Source organism: Pan troglodytes, chromosome 10 (genome assembly GCF_028858775.2).
Source record: "Pan troglodytes isolate AG18354 chromosome 10, NHGRI_mPanTro3-v2.0_pri, whole genome shotgun sequence".
Classification (NCBI taxonomy): Eukaryota; Metazoa; Chordata; class Mammalia; order Primates; family Hominidae; genus Pan; species Pan troglodytes.
The window spans coordinates 105,160,159-105,180,598 of NC_072408.2; the positions used below are offsets into that span (position 1 = coordinate 105,160,159).

The window sequence follows — 20,440 nt, forward strand, 5'->3', positions numbered from 1 at the left end:
AGCACCATGACCAGAACTTGAAATTTTATTCTCTTAGAGTAAGAAGATTTATTATATCTGGCTAAGGTACAACTGTCTTACCATCTAGGGAAGTTTACTTTCTTTTTGTATTCATTTAATTTGCTTTTAACCTAGAGTTTTCAACAATTGAGATGCTAGCAGCTTCTTGAGTAGAGTAGAAGTTGAGGAGAAAAGATCTTAACCGAGCAGCTTTTATTTGGAGAGAAAAGATCCCCAACTTTCTTCATAAGTCCTCTAAAAAAAATGCTGTCTGCGCTGAGGTAGCAGCTGTTCTATTATCATATTTGACTCCATAGGACTAACTTTGGGCTCCTTTTTTAAAATTGGAAATCAATATCAAATCAGGTGATGGAGAAAGCCAATGAAGTTCTTTTGTTCATATTCCCTTGCTGTGGGGCACAAACACTGTTCTCTTCGCTAGTATTGATCTGATAGCAGACAACTCTGTGTGTTTCTGCTTTGGGCAACCAAGATCCTTCAAGCACTCTTAGCCTGGCATAGGCTGGTCTTCCTTTGGACTAGAAAAAGAAAATCTATATATCTCTTTCTAAAACTTTTACTTGGAACAGTATTCAAAAGACTTGTACTGCTTTGGTCAAATTGAAAGACTCAGTGTAAGACATCCACTCTATTTTCTCTAAGTTGCTGCCCATAAATTCCCAAGCTGACCAAGGAGTGGAAAAGAGTCAGGACAATCAGTCAGCTGAAGAAAAGGCCAGCTGAATGACCACTGCTCCAATTATCACTGCAAGAGTTTGGTTTTTCCTACTCTCACGTGCTCACTCAGTGCAGCACAGAAGGGGTATTAGTATGTTCTCACATTGCTATGAAAAAATACTACCTGAGACTGGGTAATTAACAAGGAAAGAAGTTTAATTGACTCACAGCTCCGCAGGCTTGACAGGAAGCATGGATGGCTAGGAGGCCTCAGGAAACACAATCACGGCGGAAGGCAAAGGGGAAGCAGGTACCTTCTTCACAAGGTGAGAGAAGGGAGTGTGAGAGTGCAGGGGAAAAAAAACTTTCACTTTTAAAACTATCAGAACTCATGAGAATTTACTCACTATTCCAAGAACAGCATGGGGGAACCGCCCCCACCCATGATCCAATCACCTCCCTCCCTCAACACATGGGGATTACAACTGGAGATGAGATTTGAGTGGGGACACAGAACCAAACCATATCAGAAGGCTTCTGTGACCAGGCATGTGTTGGGTTTACCACACACCAAGCAATTCTCCAGCAGACACCAACTGGGTATCCTATAACTTCACTCAATTCTTCTGCTATCTACCCGGGGATAGCATCAGACTCTGCAGGTTAAGGTCACAGTCCCACAAGACTGCCTCCCACTTCAGATGCCAATGGCAAGCCCCAGGTTGTGATCTGTGCTTCTGACTGACCAGCTAAAAACCTGGGTTCCCATATCCCCCTCCTCACGTTCAATTAATTTGCTAGAGAGGCTTACAGAACTCGAGGAAACACTTTACTTGTGTTACCCATGTATTATAAAGGACATTACAATGGATATAGATGAACAGCCAGACGGAAGAGATGCACAGGAAAAGGTATGAGGAAAGGGGCACGGAGCTTCCATGCCTCCCTGGGCACAGCCCCCACCAGACACCTCCAAGTGTTCAGTAACCCGAAAGCTCCTTGAACCCTGTCCTTTGGGTTTTATGGAGGCTTCATTACACAGGTATGGTTGATTATATCATTGGCCATTGATGCTTGCCCCTTTCTTCTCCCACGGGGTAGAGAGGGATGGGTTGAAACTTCCAACCCCCTATTCATGCTGTGTCTTTCTGGTGACCTGACCCATCCCAAAGCTATCTGGAGGACCCCAGCCACCAGTCATCTCATTAGTGTACAAAAGATGCTCATCACTGCAGAAATTTCAAGGGTTTTAGAAGCTGTGTGCCAGGAACCAGGAGCAGAGACCAAATAAATATGTATTTCTTTTTTTTTTTTTTTTTTTTTTTTTGAGATGGAGTCTAGCTCTGTTGCCAGGCTGGAGTGCAGTGGCGCAATCTCGGCTCACTGCAACCTCTGCCTCCCAGGTTCAAGCCATTCTCCTGTGTCAGCCTCCCAAGTAGCTGGGACTACAGGCACACACCACCACGCCCGACTAATTTTTTGTATTTTTAGTAGAGACAAGGTTTCACCATGTTGGCCAGGATGGTCTCAGTCTCCCAACCTCATGATCCACCTGCCTTGGCCTCCCAAAGTGCTAGGATTACAGGCATGCGCCACCGCGCCCGGCCATGTATTTCTTATTATATCACAATATCACAATCACCCTCTGCAATTTGGGTAGCTAATTTACCATTGGACCATTTTCTAGGTTTATGACATCTTTTCACCCTCTTGAGGTGAATTAAATGATCAGTTCCAGTTCTTTACCCCTTCTTTGCCATGACCTCATCATGAGCAGAATGTATTTCCTGCCCTTAATGTTGGGCTCTACAATGTGGCTTGTTTTCGTCAGTGGCAGGAGAAAAGAACCAACAGTCCAAAGCCTAAACTTGAATATTTCTGTTTGCCTTCTTGCTCTGTTGTATCACCATGAGAAGAACTTGCCCCGCTCGATGGCTGCACCAGGGAGAATGAGAGATATGTGGAGCTGATTTAGCCTAGACCTACAGAAGCAGAGCCACCCCAGTTGCTGCAACTAGAAGCAGAGATACCCAGCTGAGCCCAGCCCAGATGAGCCAACAGATGCCCAACCTACACATCCATCAGCTAATTAGATGCTTACTGATGTATACTGCTGAGATCTCACGCAGCATTGTTCTAACAGTAGTTAACCAAAACACTCTTTCTTTTAAAAGAAAATTAGATAATTCAGTGCATAAGATGAGCCTATAGAAAATATAATTGCTTTTGAAACAAATGCACAGAATGTGGTTAAATCCATGAATTTGTCCCCATTAAAGCCTATACATTTACTCTTTTGATACTGCCTTCTTCCAAAATAGTTTTGCGAAATGCTTTTAAGCTTCGCTTTCTAAATGTATAGCACCAATTTTGTATTATCGTCAGTAATAAAAAATCTTCATACTTTGAAAAATCCTTGATTTTTTAAAAAAACTAAAACACTAGGAGGTATTTGGTTTTCTTAAGGATCAACTGGAATTATTTTCATTTTTATTCAGTAGAAATAATATATAGTTCAGGCTAGGTGTCGTGGCTCATACCTGTAATCCCAGCACTTTGGGAGGCTGAGGCCGGCAGACCGCTTGAGGCCAGGAGTTCAAGACCAGCCTGGCCAACATGGCAAAACCTCATCTCTATAGAAATACGAAAAATTAGCCAGGTGTGGTGGCATGTACCTGTAATCCCAGCTACTTGGGAGGCTGAGGTACGAAAATCCCTTGAACCCAGGAGGTAGAAGTTGCAGTGAGCTAAGATAGTGCCACTGTACTCCAGCCTGGGTGACAGAGTGATACTGTCAAAAAAAAAAAAAAAAGAAAGAAATGCATAGTTCAGAAAGTTTTAAAAATTAAAATGTTTCAAACTCACAACTATAACTCAATTGCTTTAGCATATTCAATTTTTTTCTTTAATGCATATGTTTTACTAAGATTCTCAAAAATTTTTTCCCCTAAATGGATAGGTTCCTTATCACACTTTTGCAAATTGAAACTTAATTGGAAAATAAATGTTTGGTATCAATTTGAATCATTTTTAAAACACCCCTGGCCATGTGCTTTTTGTGTATATTTTATTTGATTTAGGCCAATTACAGTATTCAGAATGTGTGCCAATCAAATTGTCATTCAAGTATCTCTATGCTCCCTCTTGAGAAAAAAAAAAAAAAAGAAATGCTTTATCTGAGGAATGTGAGACCCCTCTGAAATGATCAGGCCCAGGGAGGAATTGAAATGTGACTTCAGGCACATCTCACTTCCCCCTGAGCTAAGTAATCACCTCCTGAAGCTACTTGCTATGTGGGCTCTAGACAGACTGACACCAAGTAGTCATAAATTAACCCAATAATGCCATCCACTGGACACCATAACTCGTACGCTACAGTTCAACAATGTATAGCCAATCACTAGTCAGTGTTATTTCTGTAAACCAATGGGAATGCCTGTCAAACAACTTTGTCTCTGCCCATCCTTGCTCCCTTTTGCCTTTAAAACCCTGGTTGTAACCAAAGCCGAATGGAGCATGTCCCAAGGCAACTTGGAAGTGTTTCCCAGGCAGCTGTCCTCATTCTGACTCAAGTAAAGTATTTAATATTTTGTGCCTCAGCCTCTTCCTTTAGGTCAACACTTTGAAATAAATTCCAGAATCAGAGAAAATGGCAGAAAAATTTTTGAATTAGGAGAATTGGAATTTGCAAATATCATCCAGGCCGGGCACGGTGGCTCATGCCTGTAATCCTGGCAGTTTGGGAGGCCAAGGCAGGTGGATCATGAGGTCAGGAGTTCGAGACCAGCCTGACCAACATGGTGAAACCCCATCTCTACTAAAAATACAAAAAAAATTAGCCAGGGGTGGTGGCACGCACCTGTAATCCCAGCTACTCAGGAGGCTGAGGCAGGAGAATCACTTGAACCCGGAGACGAAGGTTGCAGTGAGCCAAGATCACACCACCGCAACCCAGCCTGGACAACAGAGCAAGAGTCTCAAAAAAAAGAAAGAAAGAAATGTATCATCCAGAAGTGTAAAAGCCAAGAGCCTCAATGGGTGGCTCTGCTAGATCTCGAGACACAAAGGGATGGTGTGTGTTTGACGAGACTTTGAGGGAGAGGATTCTCTCCTTTAAGCCAATTCTACATGATTATTCCATGAAAGCTACACTAAGCTCTGAAGAGTGTGCGTGGACATGGAGCTTTTATCCCTCCTGCCTGACTCTGAAGCTTTGGTATAGCAAAGGCATCACATTCCTTCAATGCAACAATATTCCACTCGTGCAAACTTTTGACGACAGTGAAAATTTAGAACTTGGATGGGGTCTAAGATCTGCCACAGCCACATATTTAGTGTCCCTCAGATTTGGTGCCTTCCAGACCATGGCCATATTTCTGTGCAGATAGTCTCCAATTCTTTACCTCTAATTCCAAGGAGTGATACTAATGCCTAAAGAGGGGTCATAATTAACAAAAACAACAAGTTATATTTCACAAAATTACTTCATTTAACACCCAGTTTAACAGCTACTAATGGAAATATACTTGTGATAAGCCTTTGTAATGATTATTTTCTAAATCAATTTCTTTAAAACTTTATTCTAATTTTGCATATCGTTATAATTATGGTATGCCTACACACTAATTTCCTTTCTTTAAATATTTGATCATAAGCATAAAACTACATATATTTAATGACTGTATAATATTCCAGAATTAAAGACATCACATTTATTTAGACATTCTCTTACAAGCAGATATTTAGTTTTTGGCTTTTTAAAATAAATAATGCTAAAAGGAACATGTCTGTGTATATGAGTTTTCCCTTTCATATTAGTTACTTGTGAAAGATTGCTAGTTGCAGGACTATTAGATCAACACTCACGAACATTTCTGTGACACTTTCTACATAGTGAGATATTGTTTTCCAGAAGCTTAGATCATTTTCATTGGAGTAAAGAATATCAATTTCACCATAATTTTGTAAATATTTGATATTATCAATTATAAATAATTTTTATTGATACAATAGGCAAGTAAAGTATCTCCCTATATTTTTAAAACTAGCATTTATCTAATTACAAGCCAGATTGAATATTTTTGCATGTTTATTTACTAGTTTTATATTACATTTGTTTGCTAGTCACCTTTTCATGGTTTTTCTGTGGGGCGGGTGGGCTGGTTTTATATATAGTGAAGAAATGACATCAGCTAAGGAATCAGTGATTTGCTAAGGGGAAGAAAAAGACCTTGAAAAATAAAGAGGAGATTTTAAAGAATTGTCCATACAGATAAATACATTGAAGAGATTCTCACCTCCAAAATGTCCTTCGAAAAATTCAGGTTGAGGTATTAGGGGGAAATTGTGTTAAATGCATAGAATATGCTAGACAGAATTGACAAGCTAGAAAGAAACAATGTATACGAAGTAGATAACAGCAGTACAAGAGTGTTTTAAGCCACTCAAAAGTGAAACTGGAGCTAGTGGGCAAAGTGTAAAAGCCATTGTTGAACTAGGTATCTGCAGCAAGAACCTGCCTGTGGGGCTCAGAGCATCCAATGCTCGGGAGAGGCTAAACCTTACAAAGTTAAGCTCACATTCACATTTGGGAACACCAGTATTGAGGGGTGTCCTTGGACCCACACAGGTATAACCTTTATTGAGAACAATGACAAGGATCCTTAGGGGCCATATAGTGTCATATTCATGCTAAAGGCATGAAAATTTGGTTTTGATCTCTATGTCCTACTAGTTGTGTGATCTTAAAAAACTGACTTCCTCTCTCTAACCCTCAATTCCATGAATGGAACATGAACAGACTGTAGGAGAAAAATAATGACCCCCATGAGTTCTTAGTTTGAATGGAGCCATAATACCAAAGACAGATCAGCAAGAGGAAAACCAGTTAACTGGTATATTTCATATAGACATAGGAGAAACCAGAAAATGAGTAGTTCTCAAAGAGGTGTTGGTTTTGAATTCCAACTTATATAGCATCTTCAGCAAAGAACAGTAAAGTTTTAGAGAAGGGACAAGACAAAGGAAAAGGACTTCGAGTCTCTAGGGGCAACAACTTGGGGGAAGGCAAATAACAGGCAGATAAATGTTAGTTAATAAAGCGTGTTGAAATAGATTATTCTGGTGCCATCTTTAGGCTGATGAGGGGCTAAAGCTGTCTTCAGTGGTTAAGCTTTGTTCTTTCTGGTAGAGAGGAAGGCAAAATACCTTTTGTCTTTGTAAATCTAAGTCCTACTTCTAGGCAAGTAAAGGGAAAGCAGAAGGCATTCCTGCATCTGCTTCTTCTTGTCTTCAGTGCAACTATTCTTCATATTTTGAAGTGACATATTCTGGTCTTCCACAGGCTCACTATGCTAAGCCCATAAGACTTTGAGAATTCAATGAGACAACATGCTTAGCCTTGTGCCCAACCTGGATTTAGCCCTCAGTAGATCTTAGCAATTATTATTTGTCTATAAAAGAAATTCACACAAGAATGACATTTTAGAGTCCTTTAAAGGACTAAATAAGACTAAGAACAGGGAGTTACTAACAGTCACATTTGCCAGGTGTGACCTTGTACTTTTGATCTTGCTAACCCACCTGTCATATCACCCAACTAGCACCCAACAGAGCACATCCATGGCAATTCGATGGTGACTCTCAACCTGTTTTAAACTTCACAACAATGAGTTATAATTTCTCATTAATACATTAATGTAAGTTTAACAATAATATACTTACTACTAGTTATTTTTAAAATCTTGATTACCTGCTAATTCATTTCATGCCAGACCTATATACTGCAATCACACTCTAAGATGGATATTTTCATTTTCATTCCACTGCAGATGAATATAGGATTCTCTTTAACAGCCAGGCCTCTCATGGAGGGGACTGCCTTGTTTAAGGCCACTTCCATAAAAGATGAATAGGGTACACCCTTTTCCACTTTTCATCTTCCTCGTCTCCTCCTTTCTGCTGCTTGAAGCATGGGGTGATGGCTGGGACTCCATTTGCAGTGATGAAGTCAGGAGCTGCACCCTAGAGATGGTGGAAGAAAAGCTGGGAGCATCCTAAATCCCAGACAGCTACAGCCACCATGCAAGCCCTGGACTGCCCACCACTAGACTTTGCTGGGAAGAGAATAAAACTCTCTATCAAGCTAATATTTTTGAGTCTCTGTTAATCACAATCATTCCTACTCCTGACTGGTGGGAGAGGGCACAGACTTTACCCAGAAGCCAGTCTCAGTTAAGGTCAAAGAAGATGACCTCAGATGATATCTGGGTCACACCTATTTTAAAGGTGAAGAAACAGAGGATCAAAGAGGTTAAGTGACCTGCCCAAGCTAGGTAAGTGGCCGAACTGGAATTTCAGCCAAGGTCTACCTGACTAAATTTCCGCATTTTTTTTGTCACCCCTAATTCTAATTTATCTCTTCCTTCTCCCATCTTTCCTGATTTCTGCCTCTCCCTTGGAGCTGACATTAACACTGCTTTTCAGATATTAAACTTGGCTCCCTTCTCAGATACAGTCTGCAGTTTCACTCTTCCCTTCCTCTAATTGTGGTCAGCCTCTAGACCCCTGAGAACACTGTCCCCTCCCCAGTCCAGTCAAGACTAGCTCCCTTGGCTCTATCCCAGGGTACACGCATACGACCAGCATTCTTGCTGGATTTCCCCAGTAACAGGGAATTAGACATTAATTCAGCTACACTTTCCATAAGACTTATTAAAAGTTAGGCACAAGTGCATTTTTGCCTTTAAGTTGAATCATAGTGAGATTGAAGAGAATTTCTAAATATAGGAGGATAATACATTCAAATCAGTTATTAAAGGAAGCTAGAGGTGTGTAGGGTATGTCCTTCAACCTCCTGAGATTGATATCAGGGGAAAACATGCCCTTTCAAAAAAAATTCTAGAATGCCACCGTGAGAGAGAAAATGCTAAGTGGCTTGACCCTTTTGGCATTTCTTTGGTTCAAGTTTAATAAATTCCTTCTTAAAATATTGTTTTCCTATTATGAAAGTAGTTCATGTTCATTTAGAATAATTATAAAATAAAGAAGAATTCTAACTCAATAAGAGTCACTGTTAATATTTTGGTATTCTCTACTTGCAGTCTCTTTGCTTCATAAATTTTTTATATCCTTGTGATCATATGACATATAAAATACTTACATAGAGTGATTATTCACAGCAACTATTTTATTTTTGAAGCTATGAATACAGATTGTAAAATATATGGAAAATAGAAAGAAGTATGAAAAAATAAAATCATCCAGAATGTCAATGCCCAGAGAAAATTAATAATAAACATTTCAGTTTTTGTCCCAGGAGCCTTCTTGCTATATATTTTTACATGATTGAGATCAAACTGTAGAGCCTAAATCTTAAGTAAATTCAATACAGAAACACCCAGGGTATATATAGAAGATGTTGCAAAGAGTCTTTCCCTTGGAAACCTGGTATCTATGATCATTAATATGAATTTTAAAGAAGCAGAAAATCATAGCTAAAGTTCACTGGCAAAGAAAATGCCTAATATATTGCTCTTTACAACTCTGATTTTATGGAAGGAAAAAATACGATTTGTTTAGCAATTTTTCTAGCACGCTATCCCCAGTATGTAAATAGTTTTGTCATTCTTGGTGAGTATAGCAGAATAACAACAATTATTGTTTCAAGTGGTCTTCAAACCTGGCAACAGCATCCTTCTAAATTATGGTGGGAAGAATGTGGCCCCCAAAAATACATTTCTTGGTACTGGGAAAAGGGCAAAAACAAGGAGGGAAGAGCTGAGAGACCCACTTTCTTCCTTGTCACATCAGCCATGTGGCTTTTCTTCCCACCTTTTCTCTTCATCCTGTCTACTAATAGATCTGCTGTCTCCATGCACAGAGGACATAGCCTCTTGCTTCATCTGTGTTTCTGCTTTCCTCTTTTCTGCTTCCATGGTTTTCTTGGAATGGCATCTCCTGAAGAAAGGAAGACAGAACGAGGGGGCAGTGGCTCCCATGGTGGACCTACACAGAGGTACAGCTGAAACCCTGACACAAGGGTCTTCCGAGTTCCAGAGCTCTGGAATTACATTTGTGATTAAATGAACCCCAAAGAAAGCCCCAGGACCACTGCATGCCCTGTAGAGTCAGCCCATTATAATCATAATGCATATAAAGTCCCTATACTACAGCTTCAGAGCAGTCTTGTGTTTAAAGAAGCAGAGCCCAGGAGTTTTTAATCTTCTTTCTGGTCTCTTTCAAATATTAAAGAGTATCCACAGCAGCTCATTAAAACTCCCAGGACTGCCTCTTTCTATTTCCCCATAAGATCCCTTTGTCTCTCTTTCATTTATACCTCCCATCCCTACCAGCCTGGTGCCTCAATGGTCTCTTTCTTCCTAGGCCTCTAGGAACAAGCTGTTGACACTCTTGTCTGCCACTTGACCTCAGAGAAATTGATGTTCTTCTAGGCTTCTGGCTTGTTTTCTCCTGAGAAGCCCCCTAGTGTGTCTGGTTTTCTCTTGGAAAGAGGAAGGGGTGGGAAGCTAAGAGAACAAAGGGCAGGTGAAAGAAAAATGTGGTTTCCATCCCATCATACAGTATGAAAGTGGTCTTGGAAAAATGAGATGTTGATGGTGTATGGGGAGGAAACTCACGAGATCAGAGCACAAAGCATCACTACTCAAGGAACACTGTGGAGTGCAAAGCATTCTTGTGAGGCTTGTCCATCCTTCTCAAGTTCCAAAACTCTTGCACACAAGTCTGGATTGGGGACACTGGGGAACAAGTCTAGATTGGGGGACATTGGTAGACAAGCCTGTGTAGGAGCTGGCATGAAGAAAAAAGGTAAGAGCAATTCATTCCATTCCTGTCCACCAGTATTTGACTTACGCGTTTATCTTTAATTATATTTGATTTCTCTTATCAGAATCTGACATTGGGGGACATTCATGTGCAAAGATCACACAGAGAGTAACAAAAGCATATATCACACTGGAGATGTAGCACTAACAACCTCCGCCAACCCTGCACACCTCCACCTCTTCTTCAGCTACCTCCAGCTGCCACCAGTGACACCACCTGCACCACTAACAGTGTGCACATTACTAGTTTTTGTTGTTGTTTTTTTCGTTTTGTTTTGTTTTGTTTTGAGACGGAGTCTCGCTCTATCACCCAGGCTGGCAATGGCAACATCTCGGCTTGCTGCAACCTCCGCCTCCCTGGTTCAAGCCATTCTCCTGCCCTCAGGCTCCCAAGTAGCTGGGACTACAGTTATGCACCACCACACCCAACTAATTTTTGTATTTTTAATAGAGGTGGGGTTTCACCATGTTGTCCAGACTGGTCTCGAACTCCTGACCTCAAGTGATCCGTCCGCCTCGGCCTCCCAAAGTGCTGGGATTACAGGCGTGAGCCACCACACCAAACCTAGTTTTTTCTTTTTTCAAAGATAATTTTTTTTTAACTGAGTCTTGTTCTGTCGCCACATTGGTGTGCATTGGCGTGATCTCGGCTCACTGCAACCTCCGCCTCCCAGGTTCAAGCGATTCTCCTGCCTCAGCCTCCCTAGTAGCCAGGACTACAGGCGCGTACCATGCCCGGCTAATTTTTATATTTTTAATAGAGACGGGGTTTCACCATGTTGGCCAGGATGATCTTGATCTCTTGACCTTGTGATCCACCTGCCTGGGCCTCCCAAAGTGCTAGGATTACAGGCATGAGCCACTGCACTCAGCCTAAAGATAATTTTTTAATATGAAATATATAGAGAATAAAAGTACCAGTGAAAACAGATTATTGTTAACATACTGTTATGCATTTTAGTCTTTTTATGGTTTTATTTATGTTGAGTCAGTGAGACAATTCGCATGATTCGGATTATAAAAAGTATGAAAGGACTTAGAGCGAAATTCTCCCCCTTCACTGCTGTTGCCCCAACATCCAGCTCTCTGCTCCCAGAGCCTACCATGTTTCAAATATTTTTTAAATGAAAGAAATTAAACACTGTAGATACAGTTAATGTCTCCTTTTCCTCATTCTTTTTCCATGCTCCCTAGAGGCAGCCATTATCATAAATTTGATGAATCTTTCCAATGTCTTTTTATAGTTTTTGCATACATATGCATGTACTTGTGAACAGTAGAGAGTATTGCACTGTGTGCTCTTTTTTTTTGTAATTTACATCAATGGTATCATACCTTTTAGCACTACCCTATGCTGCCAGCTCATTCTTTTTAACTGCTGTATGATATTCTGTTGTATGACTATATTATATTTTATTCATCCATTTTCCTATTGATAGGAAGTTCTTTCCTATTTTCCAATAGTATAAACAATGCTACCACTTTGCTGTTTTCTAAATTAGAATAACTGTTAGGTCCATTTCTCCTCAGATGAATTGATAAATCCCAAATAACCTAATCAAAGCTTAATAGGATATTTTATAAAAATTGATAAGCTAATTCTGAAGTTCATCTGGAGGCAAAAACAAACAAAATTGGCAAATATTTCTTGGGAAAAAAAAGTGGGGAAATTTGCCCTGTAGTTTTATAATCTGCTTTTTTTCACTTCGTGTATTATTCACAGGAGAGGAGCAGTTGGAGCTTCTAAGGAGGAGGAGCGGCTCTTTTCCCCTGGAGATTGTTTTGTCTAAACACGATGCTAGAAATGCAGCAGCCATCTTGCTACCAGCCTGAGGATAATGCCAACATATCAAGGTCCAAACAAGAAGCACCAAGAAACTGAGATGGACTTTGAAATTCCATATCTGGAAGGAGTTCTACTTCTGTATTTGTTGTTTAGGTAATAAATGTTGTATCACCTAATTACCTAATTTAAAGGGATAAGGAGGAAGGATTATCTTATTTAAAGCGAAAAGCATGCTGACTGATATGTTTTATAATAATGTCTGATTTCATCAATCCTGGACTGTTGGATTTTTAAGCAATTTCCAATTTTCTTTTATTTCCTTCAAACAAAATGCTCCATGGAATATCCTTGTTACTCAGTCTCTGTGCAAATCTATGATTATTTTAATAGTATAGATTCCTAAATAATTCCTACTTAAGTGGAATTACTCAACTCAGAATATGGGGAAAAAACAGATTTGTCTCATAAAATACAACGTAACAAATTCTAATTCAGTAGAGGAAAATATGGAAATTCTAAATAATCTCTGAGTTCTAACCCCAGGCTCAATGTATCCTGTTTTACCATCTTGGGAAGGTCAGAACGTCTTCTTGCCCTTTCAGATCTCAAGGCCTCTATTATATTTGCTGCCTGTAGAATAACAGTAACAACAATAGTAATAACAATAGTTAAGATGTTTAAGCATCTTTTCTGTGCAATGAAGTATTCATACATTATCTCATTTAATCTTTATAACAATCCTTTTGAGGAGATAGTTACTAGTCCCACTTTACAAATGAGGAAATGAGACTCAGAATGAGTTAGTGACTCGTCCAGAATCCTGCTGCTACATGAAAGGGCTGAGATTCCAACCTGGGTCTCTTACTGCTCATAATCCTGTTTCTCAAATCTCTCCCAGGGTCTTTGCTGAGAGCTTCACTTCCAGATCTTTCCATCCAGTTTCCTACCTCTGTTATGTGGTCTTTTAGTCGACATTAAAAGAACATTCAAAGAAGAAAGAAGGCAAGTCAACAGACATTTTCCCAGCAGGGTAACCTGCTCCGTAAGTTACTCTGCAGATGTGAAGGCTCACCTGAAGTGAAGCCTTGGTCTTCGTGGATTTGGACAAGAGAAAACATTTTTCAGGAATTTGCTTATGTTATCACTGTCATGATCCTTCCTTCTCTCTCAGAACTAAGTCAAAATCCTCAGCAAGTGCTACCAAAGGTCACACACAAAAATCTTCTGTAACAGACACTGTTGTTTTCCTAGCCTCTATTCCTCCCTTTCTCCTTCTGCAGAGCCCCTTAGCTTAAAAATTCTCCCACTTTTTCTTTCAATGGAGTTGAATTCAATCTCTCTACCCTACTGCAGTGTCTGTTTGGCACTCTCAGCATTTTTCCTAGAACTGCTAATACAAAGATAATATCTCACTAGATGTGAATGAGGAAGCGTAGCATCCTGGTGGCCACTAACAGATACCCTGGGATCCAGAGGGAAGCCAGCCTTAGGATGAAACTGGCATCACAATGCATGGAAGATAGAGAGAAAACATCAACAACAAAAAAAGCCTGATTTATTCACTGATGCACTGGATCAAGTCTTACCCCAAACACACTCTCCCTCCCACTTTTCAGATATATGAGCTAATACATTCCCTCTATTGTGTAGGCAAATCTGGTCAGGTTTTTGTTCATTGCAACCAAAAGTGTCCAAGCTGGTCCTTTTTCTCTCTGGCGCCTTCTAGTACAAAATTTGGATCACAGCCTCCCAATACATGCAATGCTAACATTTATGTAGCACCTAACGTATGCCACACACTATCCTAAGCACTTTATTTTGTATTTTGGCTCATTTAACCCTGACAACAGCCCTATGAGCTAGTTTTGGAGGGATTTTTAAGCCCATTTTTTAAATGAGGAAAATAAGGTACCAAAAAAGGTTAAATAACTTTGCCAGAGCTAACAGGTGGTTGAGCCAGGATTTAAACCCAGTCAGATCTTTTTGCTCCAGAACTCTTGCTCTTAACCAGTTGGCTAGCAGCTCTCAAGTGCTGTCCTGGGCTCCCCTGCTGTGGGAGTCCAAGAGCATGCATATTGGACTGGGGGAGTTGGGAGTGGGGTGTGGGTGGGGAAGATGCAAATGTTGATTTTCCACTTATATTTTACGGAACCCGAAAGTACACAGGTCAGTTTTCATTATCCCAAAATCGAAACTGAGACTTTGACTGTGTCACTCCCCCCACTCACTGATGAAACTTCTTCTCCAGGTTATTTCTCAGCTGCTGACAGTTGCTGTCTACAGCTGGGTCGATATTTTCATGTCTACTCATAATCCTGTGTGTCAAGATCCCTGAAAAACAAATGCCAAGATTTTTTCTTCATGTTTTAGCCTCTGCTTTGATTTTAGACACCAAATCTAAAGTCTACCTCTCAGGTATTATATGTGCAGAATTCAAGAGGTATAAATTCATGTAGGATTTATTCACTTAAACATGAGTGAGGTCTAAACCTTGGTGCCTTTTTTACCTTTGTTCTTTAATTTTTTTTTAAGCAATGGGGTCTTGCTATATTGCCTAGGGTGGTCTCAAATTCCTGGGCTCAAGCGATCCCTCCACCTTGGCCTCCCAAAGTGCTGGAATTACAGGCATGAGCCACCACTCTCAACCCTATTGTGCTTTTGAAGCAAAGCTGTCTGTGCAGAATCTTCATTTTTGCTAAGGTGGCTGCAGAAGCTTCAATCAATGATAGTTGGACTTCAAACTCTGCCTTTATTTTTATGCCAAATTCTCTTAAAATTGTCATTAAAAAAGAATTAAACGCAGAGTGCTGCAAAAATTCTCCTTGCCCTCAGGAGCTTGTGATGTTTTAGATTAACCATAATCTGTTTACCATAAGTGAACAGGTACCATTTTCTTTATTACTTCATCTCCCCCTTCTTTGGTTGTTTGTTCACTTGCTATTTAATTTCTATTTATTAGTTCAACCATGAAAAGGGCCTAATAAGCAAAAGAAGAAAAAAAAAAGCAGGCAGTACTTTCAAGTTCAAAAGACTAGCTGACGGGAGATCACAGTTCATCACAACTGCAAGTCTGAGATGGAATGTTTAAATATGTACATTTCAAAGTGAACCAGAAACCTTTCCCTGAGAGCCAGTCGAGGTGAAAGGAAGTTTTCAATATTCTTGCCCTATGCAAATGATTCTCAGAGTGGTCTGTGGGATTAATCTAAGTCCTTCCTTGCAACCAGATCTTTGATGGAGATACCTGAGTCGCCCTTCTAACAATTTAGGATTAACCTTGTTTTTCTGAACAACATAATTGGGTTCAGATATTATCTCATCTTGTTTCCAAGGCCGCTAGCCAAAAGCAGAACCAAACATGTCATTTCTGGAAGGCAGAAGAAAGGCACTGACCTGCAAAAATCTATAATTTGGCCACAAGTACGTAGTGTAATCCTTTTTTTGTTTGTTTGTTTAATAATAGATGGCTGTGATGGCTAATTTTATGAATCAACTTAATTGAGCTAAGAAATGCCCAGACAGCTGGTAAAACATTATTTCTGGGTGTGTCTGTGAGAGTGTTCCCAGAAGAGATTAACATTTGAATCAGTAACTGAGTGAAGAAAGTCTCCCTCACTAATTCAGGTGGGCATTATTCAACCCATTCAGGGCCTGGATAGAACAAAAAAAGCAGAGGAAAGGCGAACTTACTCTCTGCTGGAGCCAGGACATCCATCTCCTCCTGTCCTCAGACAGTGGTACTCCCTATTGTTAGGCCTTCTGGCTCAGATGGAGATTGTCGCCATTGGCTCCCCTGGGTCTCTGGCCTTCAGGTTTGAGCTGGATCTCCACCTGGGCTGGCTTTCCTGCTATATTAGTATGTTTTCACGCTGCTGATAAAGACATACCTGAGACTAGGAAGAAAAAGCGGTTTAATTGGACTTACAGTTCCACATGGCAGGGGAGGCCTCAGAATCATGGCAGGAGGTGAAAGGCACTTCTAACATGGTGGTGGCAAGAGAAAAATGAGGAAGAAGCAAAAACGGAAACACCTGGTAAACCCATCAGATCTCGTTAGACTTTTCACTATCAAGAGAATAGCACAGGAAAGACCAGCCCCCATGATTCAATTACCTCCCCCTGTGTCCCTCCCACAGCTTGTGGGAATTCTGGGAGATACAATTCAAGTTAAGATTTGGGTGGGGACACAGCCAAACAATATCACCTGCTGTTGCAGACAACTGATTGTGGAACTTCTCAGCCACCATATCTGCATGTGCCAATCCCTCATAGTGAGAGAGGAGAAAGGAAAAAAACCCATCAGGCAGGCAGGCAGGGTGGGTCCTCGGTTGAATCCTTTCAAACCAAAGAACAGCCTGCAGGCACAGATAAGGGAAATTGCACAGAGGGGCTTGCAGAAGACATGCCCACAGCTGCACAGATAAGAAAGGCTACACAGGTGACTTGCAAAGACATGCCTGCAATGGGAAATTTCATCCCCTGACACATTTGCTGTAAGGGAAACAAAGCAATAGGGAGGAACTCAAGCTAAAGGCCCGCATGCACACTAGAAGGATGGGGTGGAGCTACCAGAATGGTGCGCCTTATGCAAATGAGACGCCCAGCCCTCAACGGTTTCTTATAGAAGCTTTGCATTCAACTGTAAAAACAGCGGCTCTCTTCTGGGTCCCCTCTCCACAGCAAAGAGCCTTCTTCTTTCGATTATTAAACTTTCGCTACAACCTCACCCTTGGTGTCTGTGCTCCTTAACTTCCTTGGTCATGAGACAAAGGACTCCAGGTACTACCTCGGGCAATGAGACTGCTACATTGTGGTGCATTGGTGAGGCTGTAACAATAGCAAATCTCTTTCTATATATCTATGTATAGCCTATTGGTTCCTCTGCAAACTGTTTTATCAGCAAGGTCTTTAGGACCTGTAACTTGTGTTGACCTTCTATCTCATCCTGTGACTAAGAATGCCTTAACTTAACTGGGAATTCAGCTGAGCAGGTCTTAGCCTTATTTTACCCAGCCCCTATTCAAGATGGAGTTGCTCTTGTTTAAACACCTCTGACATTTCCCCCCTCCCTTTTATAAGAGAATCCTTAATCCTAACGCTTGTAGAGGGATGAAGAACCATCTTCTGCAACTTCTTCAGGCTGAATAAGGGGTGATGATATGCCTGCCTATTAGGTCTCTTGCATTCAGGGTAGAGCGGAGCTCAGTCAGAAAGTGTTGGTATGGCAAGGGCCATTAATAACTCCGAGTTCCGACAAAAGGTGATATCCAAAGTCAGCCAATCAGTGATGCAGTCCATTTCGTTTGGGTCGGGGATTTCCTCAGTGTCCTCCTTTTCATGGTTTGCCAGAAAGATGTTACTGGAAAGCGGGCCCGATCCAGACCCCAAGAGAGAGTTTTTAGATCTTGCACAAGCAATAATTCGAGGCAAGTCCATAGAATAAAGTGAAAGCAGTTTATTAAGAAAGTAAAGGAATAAAAGAATGGTTACTCCACAGGCAGTGCAGCCTAAATGCTAAGTTCTAAACAAGATATTTTCACCCTCATTATCTCATTTGAAATAGAATTTGAAAAATGAAAGCTTCTGAATTGGTAGTCATCGCATTTTAAAGAGGAAGGAGCTGAAGAAACTTAAGTTCTATTGCAGTGAGTAACATATAGGATTGACGGACTTTCTGCCACCACGTTGCTTTACTGGAACAATCAAAAAGCAAATATGTAGCCCTGGTGCGGTGGCTCACGCCTGTAATCCCAACACTTTGGGAGGCCAAGGCAGACGGATCACCTGAGGTCAGGAGTTGGAGACCAGCCTGGCCAACATGGTGAAACCCTGTCTCTACTAAAAATACAAAATTAATCTGGTGTGGTGGCAGGTGCCTGTAATCCCAGCTACTCTGGAGGCTGAGGCAGGAGAATTGCTTGAACCTGGGAGGCAGAGGTTGCACTGAGCCAAGATCATGCCACTGCACTCCAGCCTGGGCGATAGAGTGACACTCTGTCTCAAAAAAAAAAAAAAAAAAAAAAAAGCAAATATGAATACTACGGATGTTTGATATCAAGACATACAGAGCCAATGACTTCAGCACAAGAGACAAGCCAGTATGAGATAGGTCTCAGCGTGGACGTTATCTTCTCCCATCCTCAGACAGCCACAGAAGGTAGACATACTTGCAGAATTTGAATTACCTGTATCTAAAGTTCCAGCACTACATATATTAATGCAGTACCTAATAAAAATAGGACTATAGCTAGTGTTACAGAAAGACAGTTGATCATGACCCCATGCTTTAAATATAATTATTAAAAATGTATAGGCTGAAGTCTGACCAGTCTGCACATGGTACAGCAGCCTTGGATATGTGCAACACAGGCCAGCATGGGGCCCAAAAACTGAAAACACAGAACCAAGATGCCAACAGAAGGAAAGGATCCAAACAGGGCCAGGATGTTTCCCTTAGGTAGATATGTTATATTATATTATATTATATTAATATCTTAGTCTAGCAGATTGGTAGGAAATATTAGCTTTAGACTCTGGTGCTACGCTTGGATCAGTATAATTTGTTTGCGGCTTAATGTTATGTAAATGATGCCATTCTTTCCTTGGTGTAGATGCAGCCATTCTCAAATAAACACTGATGATCTTTTATTTTATTTTTTATAATTTCAACTTTTATTTTTGATTCACGGGGTCCATGTGCAGGTTTGTTACACGGGTATATCATGTGACACGGAGGTCTGGTGATCTCCTAGAATTCCACATTAAAAGAATTCAAATAAGAAGATATAATAAGAAGAATTCAAAGAGTTCAAATACTCCAAATAAGAGAGGAATTCCATAAACAAGGCTGCCATTTCTACTGCTGTTGCTAAGACTGGTCAGATCCAATTTACGATTGCGCTGAAAATTTTGGTGCCTAGAGGAGAGAAATCATGTAAACAGCATGAACTCTTCCTGACCAAGTTTCATTTCTGTTTGACCTTCTGAACAAGTTCTATTACATATAAAATAAGCAGTATTTTTAAACCTACAGTGCTAAAAGTAAGATTTCAGGAAACTATCACTAACTTACTAAGAGATATGCTTGAAAGTCTAATGTTTCCATAGATAAATCGAGATTTAAATGTGTGCTTTCTATTATTCTTCCAAAGCTTTCTAAATGCTAGAAGGAAAGATACAGGAATGTATAGATGTCCGGGACCATTTTGTACCATGAATGATTGATGGCCAAAGAAGATTCCAGATTTTTCTTAAACATACTTCATCTTAGAAAAGTTTCCATAGTTTGTATGTATATATTCCTGGTTTTCCTTTCTAAAAAATATGTCCTTTCCAAGGCCAACTCCAGGTATATTAGTCCCACATCTCTCGCTGATTTCTTTCACACATTCTCATGAGTTCCTTGCACACCTTCAGAGTATAAGCCTTGGAGAAAGAGGCTTTGTTTTGTTTTATGCAAAACCTTTGACTCCTGTAATATGGAGTTTACACCTTTAGTGTCAGATAAATGACAAATAGTCATTGTTAGAGGCAATAACACATTCAGATGTGAAGTTTTACAACAATCTCTGTTTTCCTTGAGCTGCTAAAATCATTAGATTTATGACATTCATGGATTAGTGGAACTGTATGCCTCTGCTCTGTTTACTTACTTTTTGAATGGACTGGAACGTGCTTTTAATGTGGAAATCGTATTACAGTGTTCAAATAATCTTGTACTCTGAACAAGATTATTAGCTGTAGAAACCAAATGGGATTTTATCCATTGTCATCATCCTCTATTTCCTTGACATGCTCATCCCATCTATTGACAAACCAAATTTGATGTCAGAATCTGCTCCAAAATCCTAACAACATGATTTGTAATTACAGAGCTAACACCTATGAATAATAAAATGGCAAACAAGCAGAGCACCATCAAAAATTCAAGATGATAATTTTTTAATGATAATATTACTTCCTGTGTGTGACAGTATACAAAGCACGGAGCATTGTCTTTCTCAAGACAGAATTCTAGTGAATTTCTGAGCCTGAGCACCATAAGGACAGAGGCAATACGTTTCCCATCAATCTCATAGTAACGCATGTCTTCAAAAGCACCAAGTCAGTTAAGAGAAAAATATTCTTCCCT

The 20,440-nt window shown here is 40.3% G+C and overlaps 1 protein-coding gene across 2 annotated transcripts in view; it reads right to left on the minus strand.

The window, feature by feature from the left end:
- Positions 1-5,151: 5,151 nt before the first annotated feature.
- LOC104001655 (putative uncharacterized protein encoded by LINC00596) overlaps positions 5,152-20,440 on the minus strand; it is a 169,737-nt gene continuing 154,448 nt past the window's right edge. Inside the window, exons 5-6 of one of the 2 annotated variants that reach the window (XR_008538329.2) lie at positions 9,511-9,636; positions 5,152-7,701 (exon numbers count right to left, since the gene is read on the minus strand). Coding sequence is in view for 1 of the 2 variants with exons in the window: in XM_063786984.1 (XP_063643054.1) it covers positions 7,527-7,701; positions 9,511-9,636 (301 nt within the window). In the remaining variant the exon portion in view is untranslated. The remainder of the gene's footprint in view (positions 7,702-9,510; positions 9,637-20,440) is intronic. The other variant, XM_063786984.1, reaches the window with a different exon arrangement.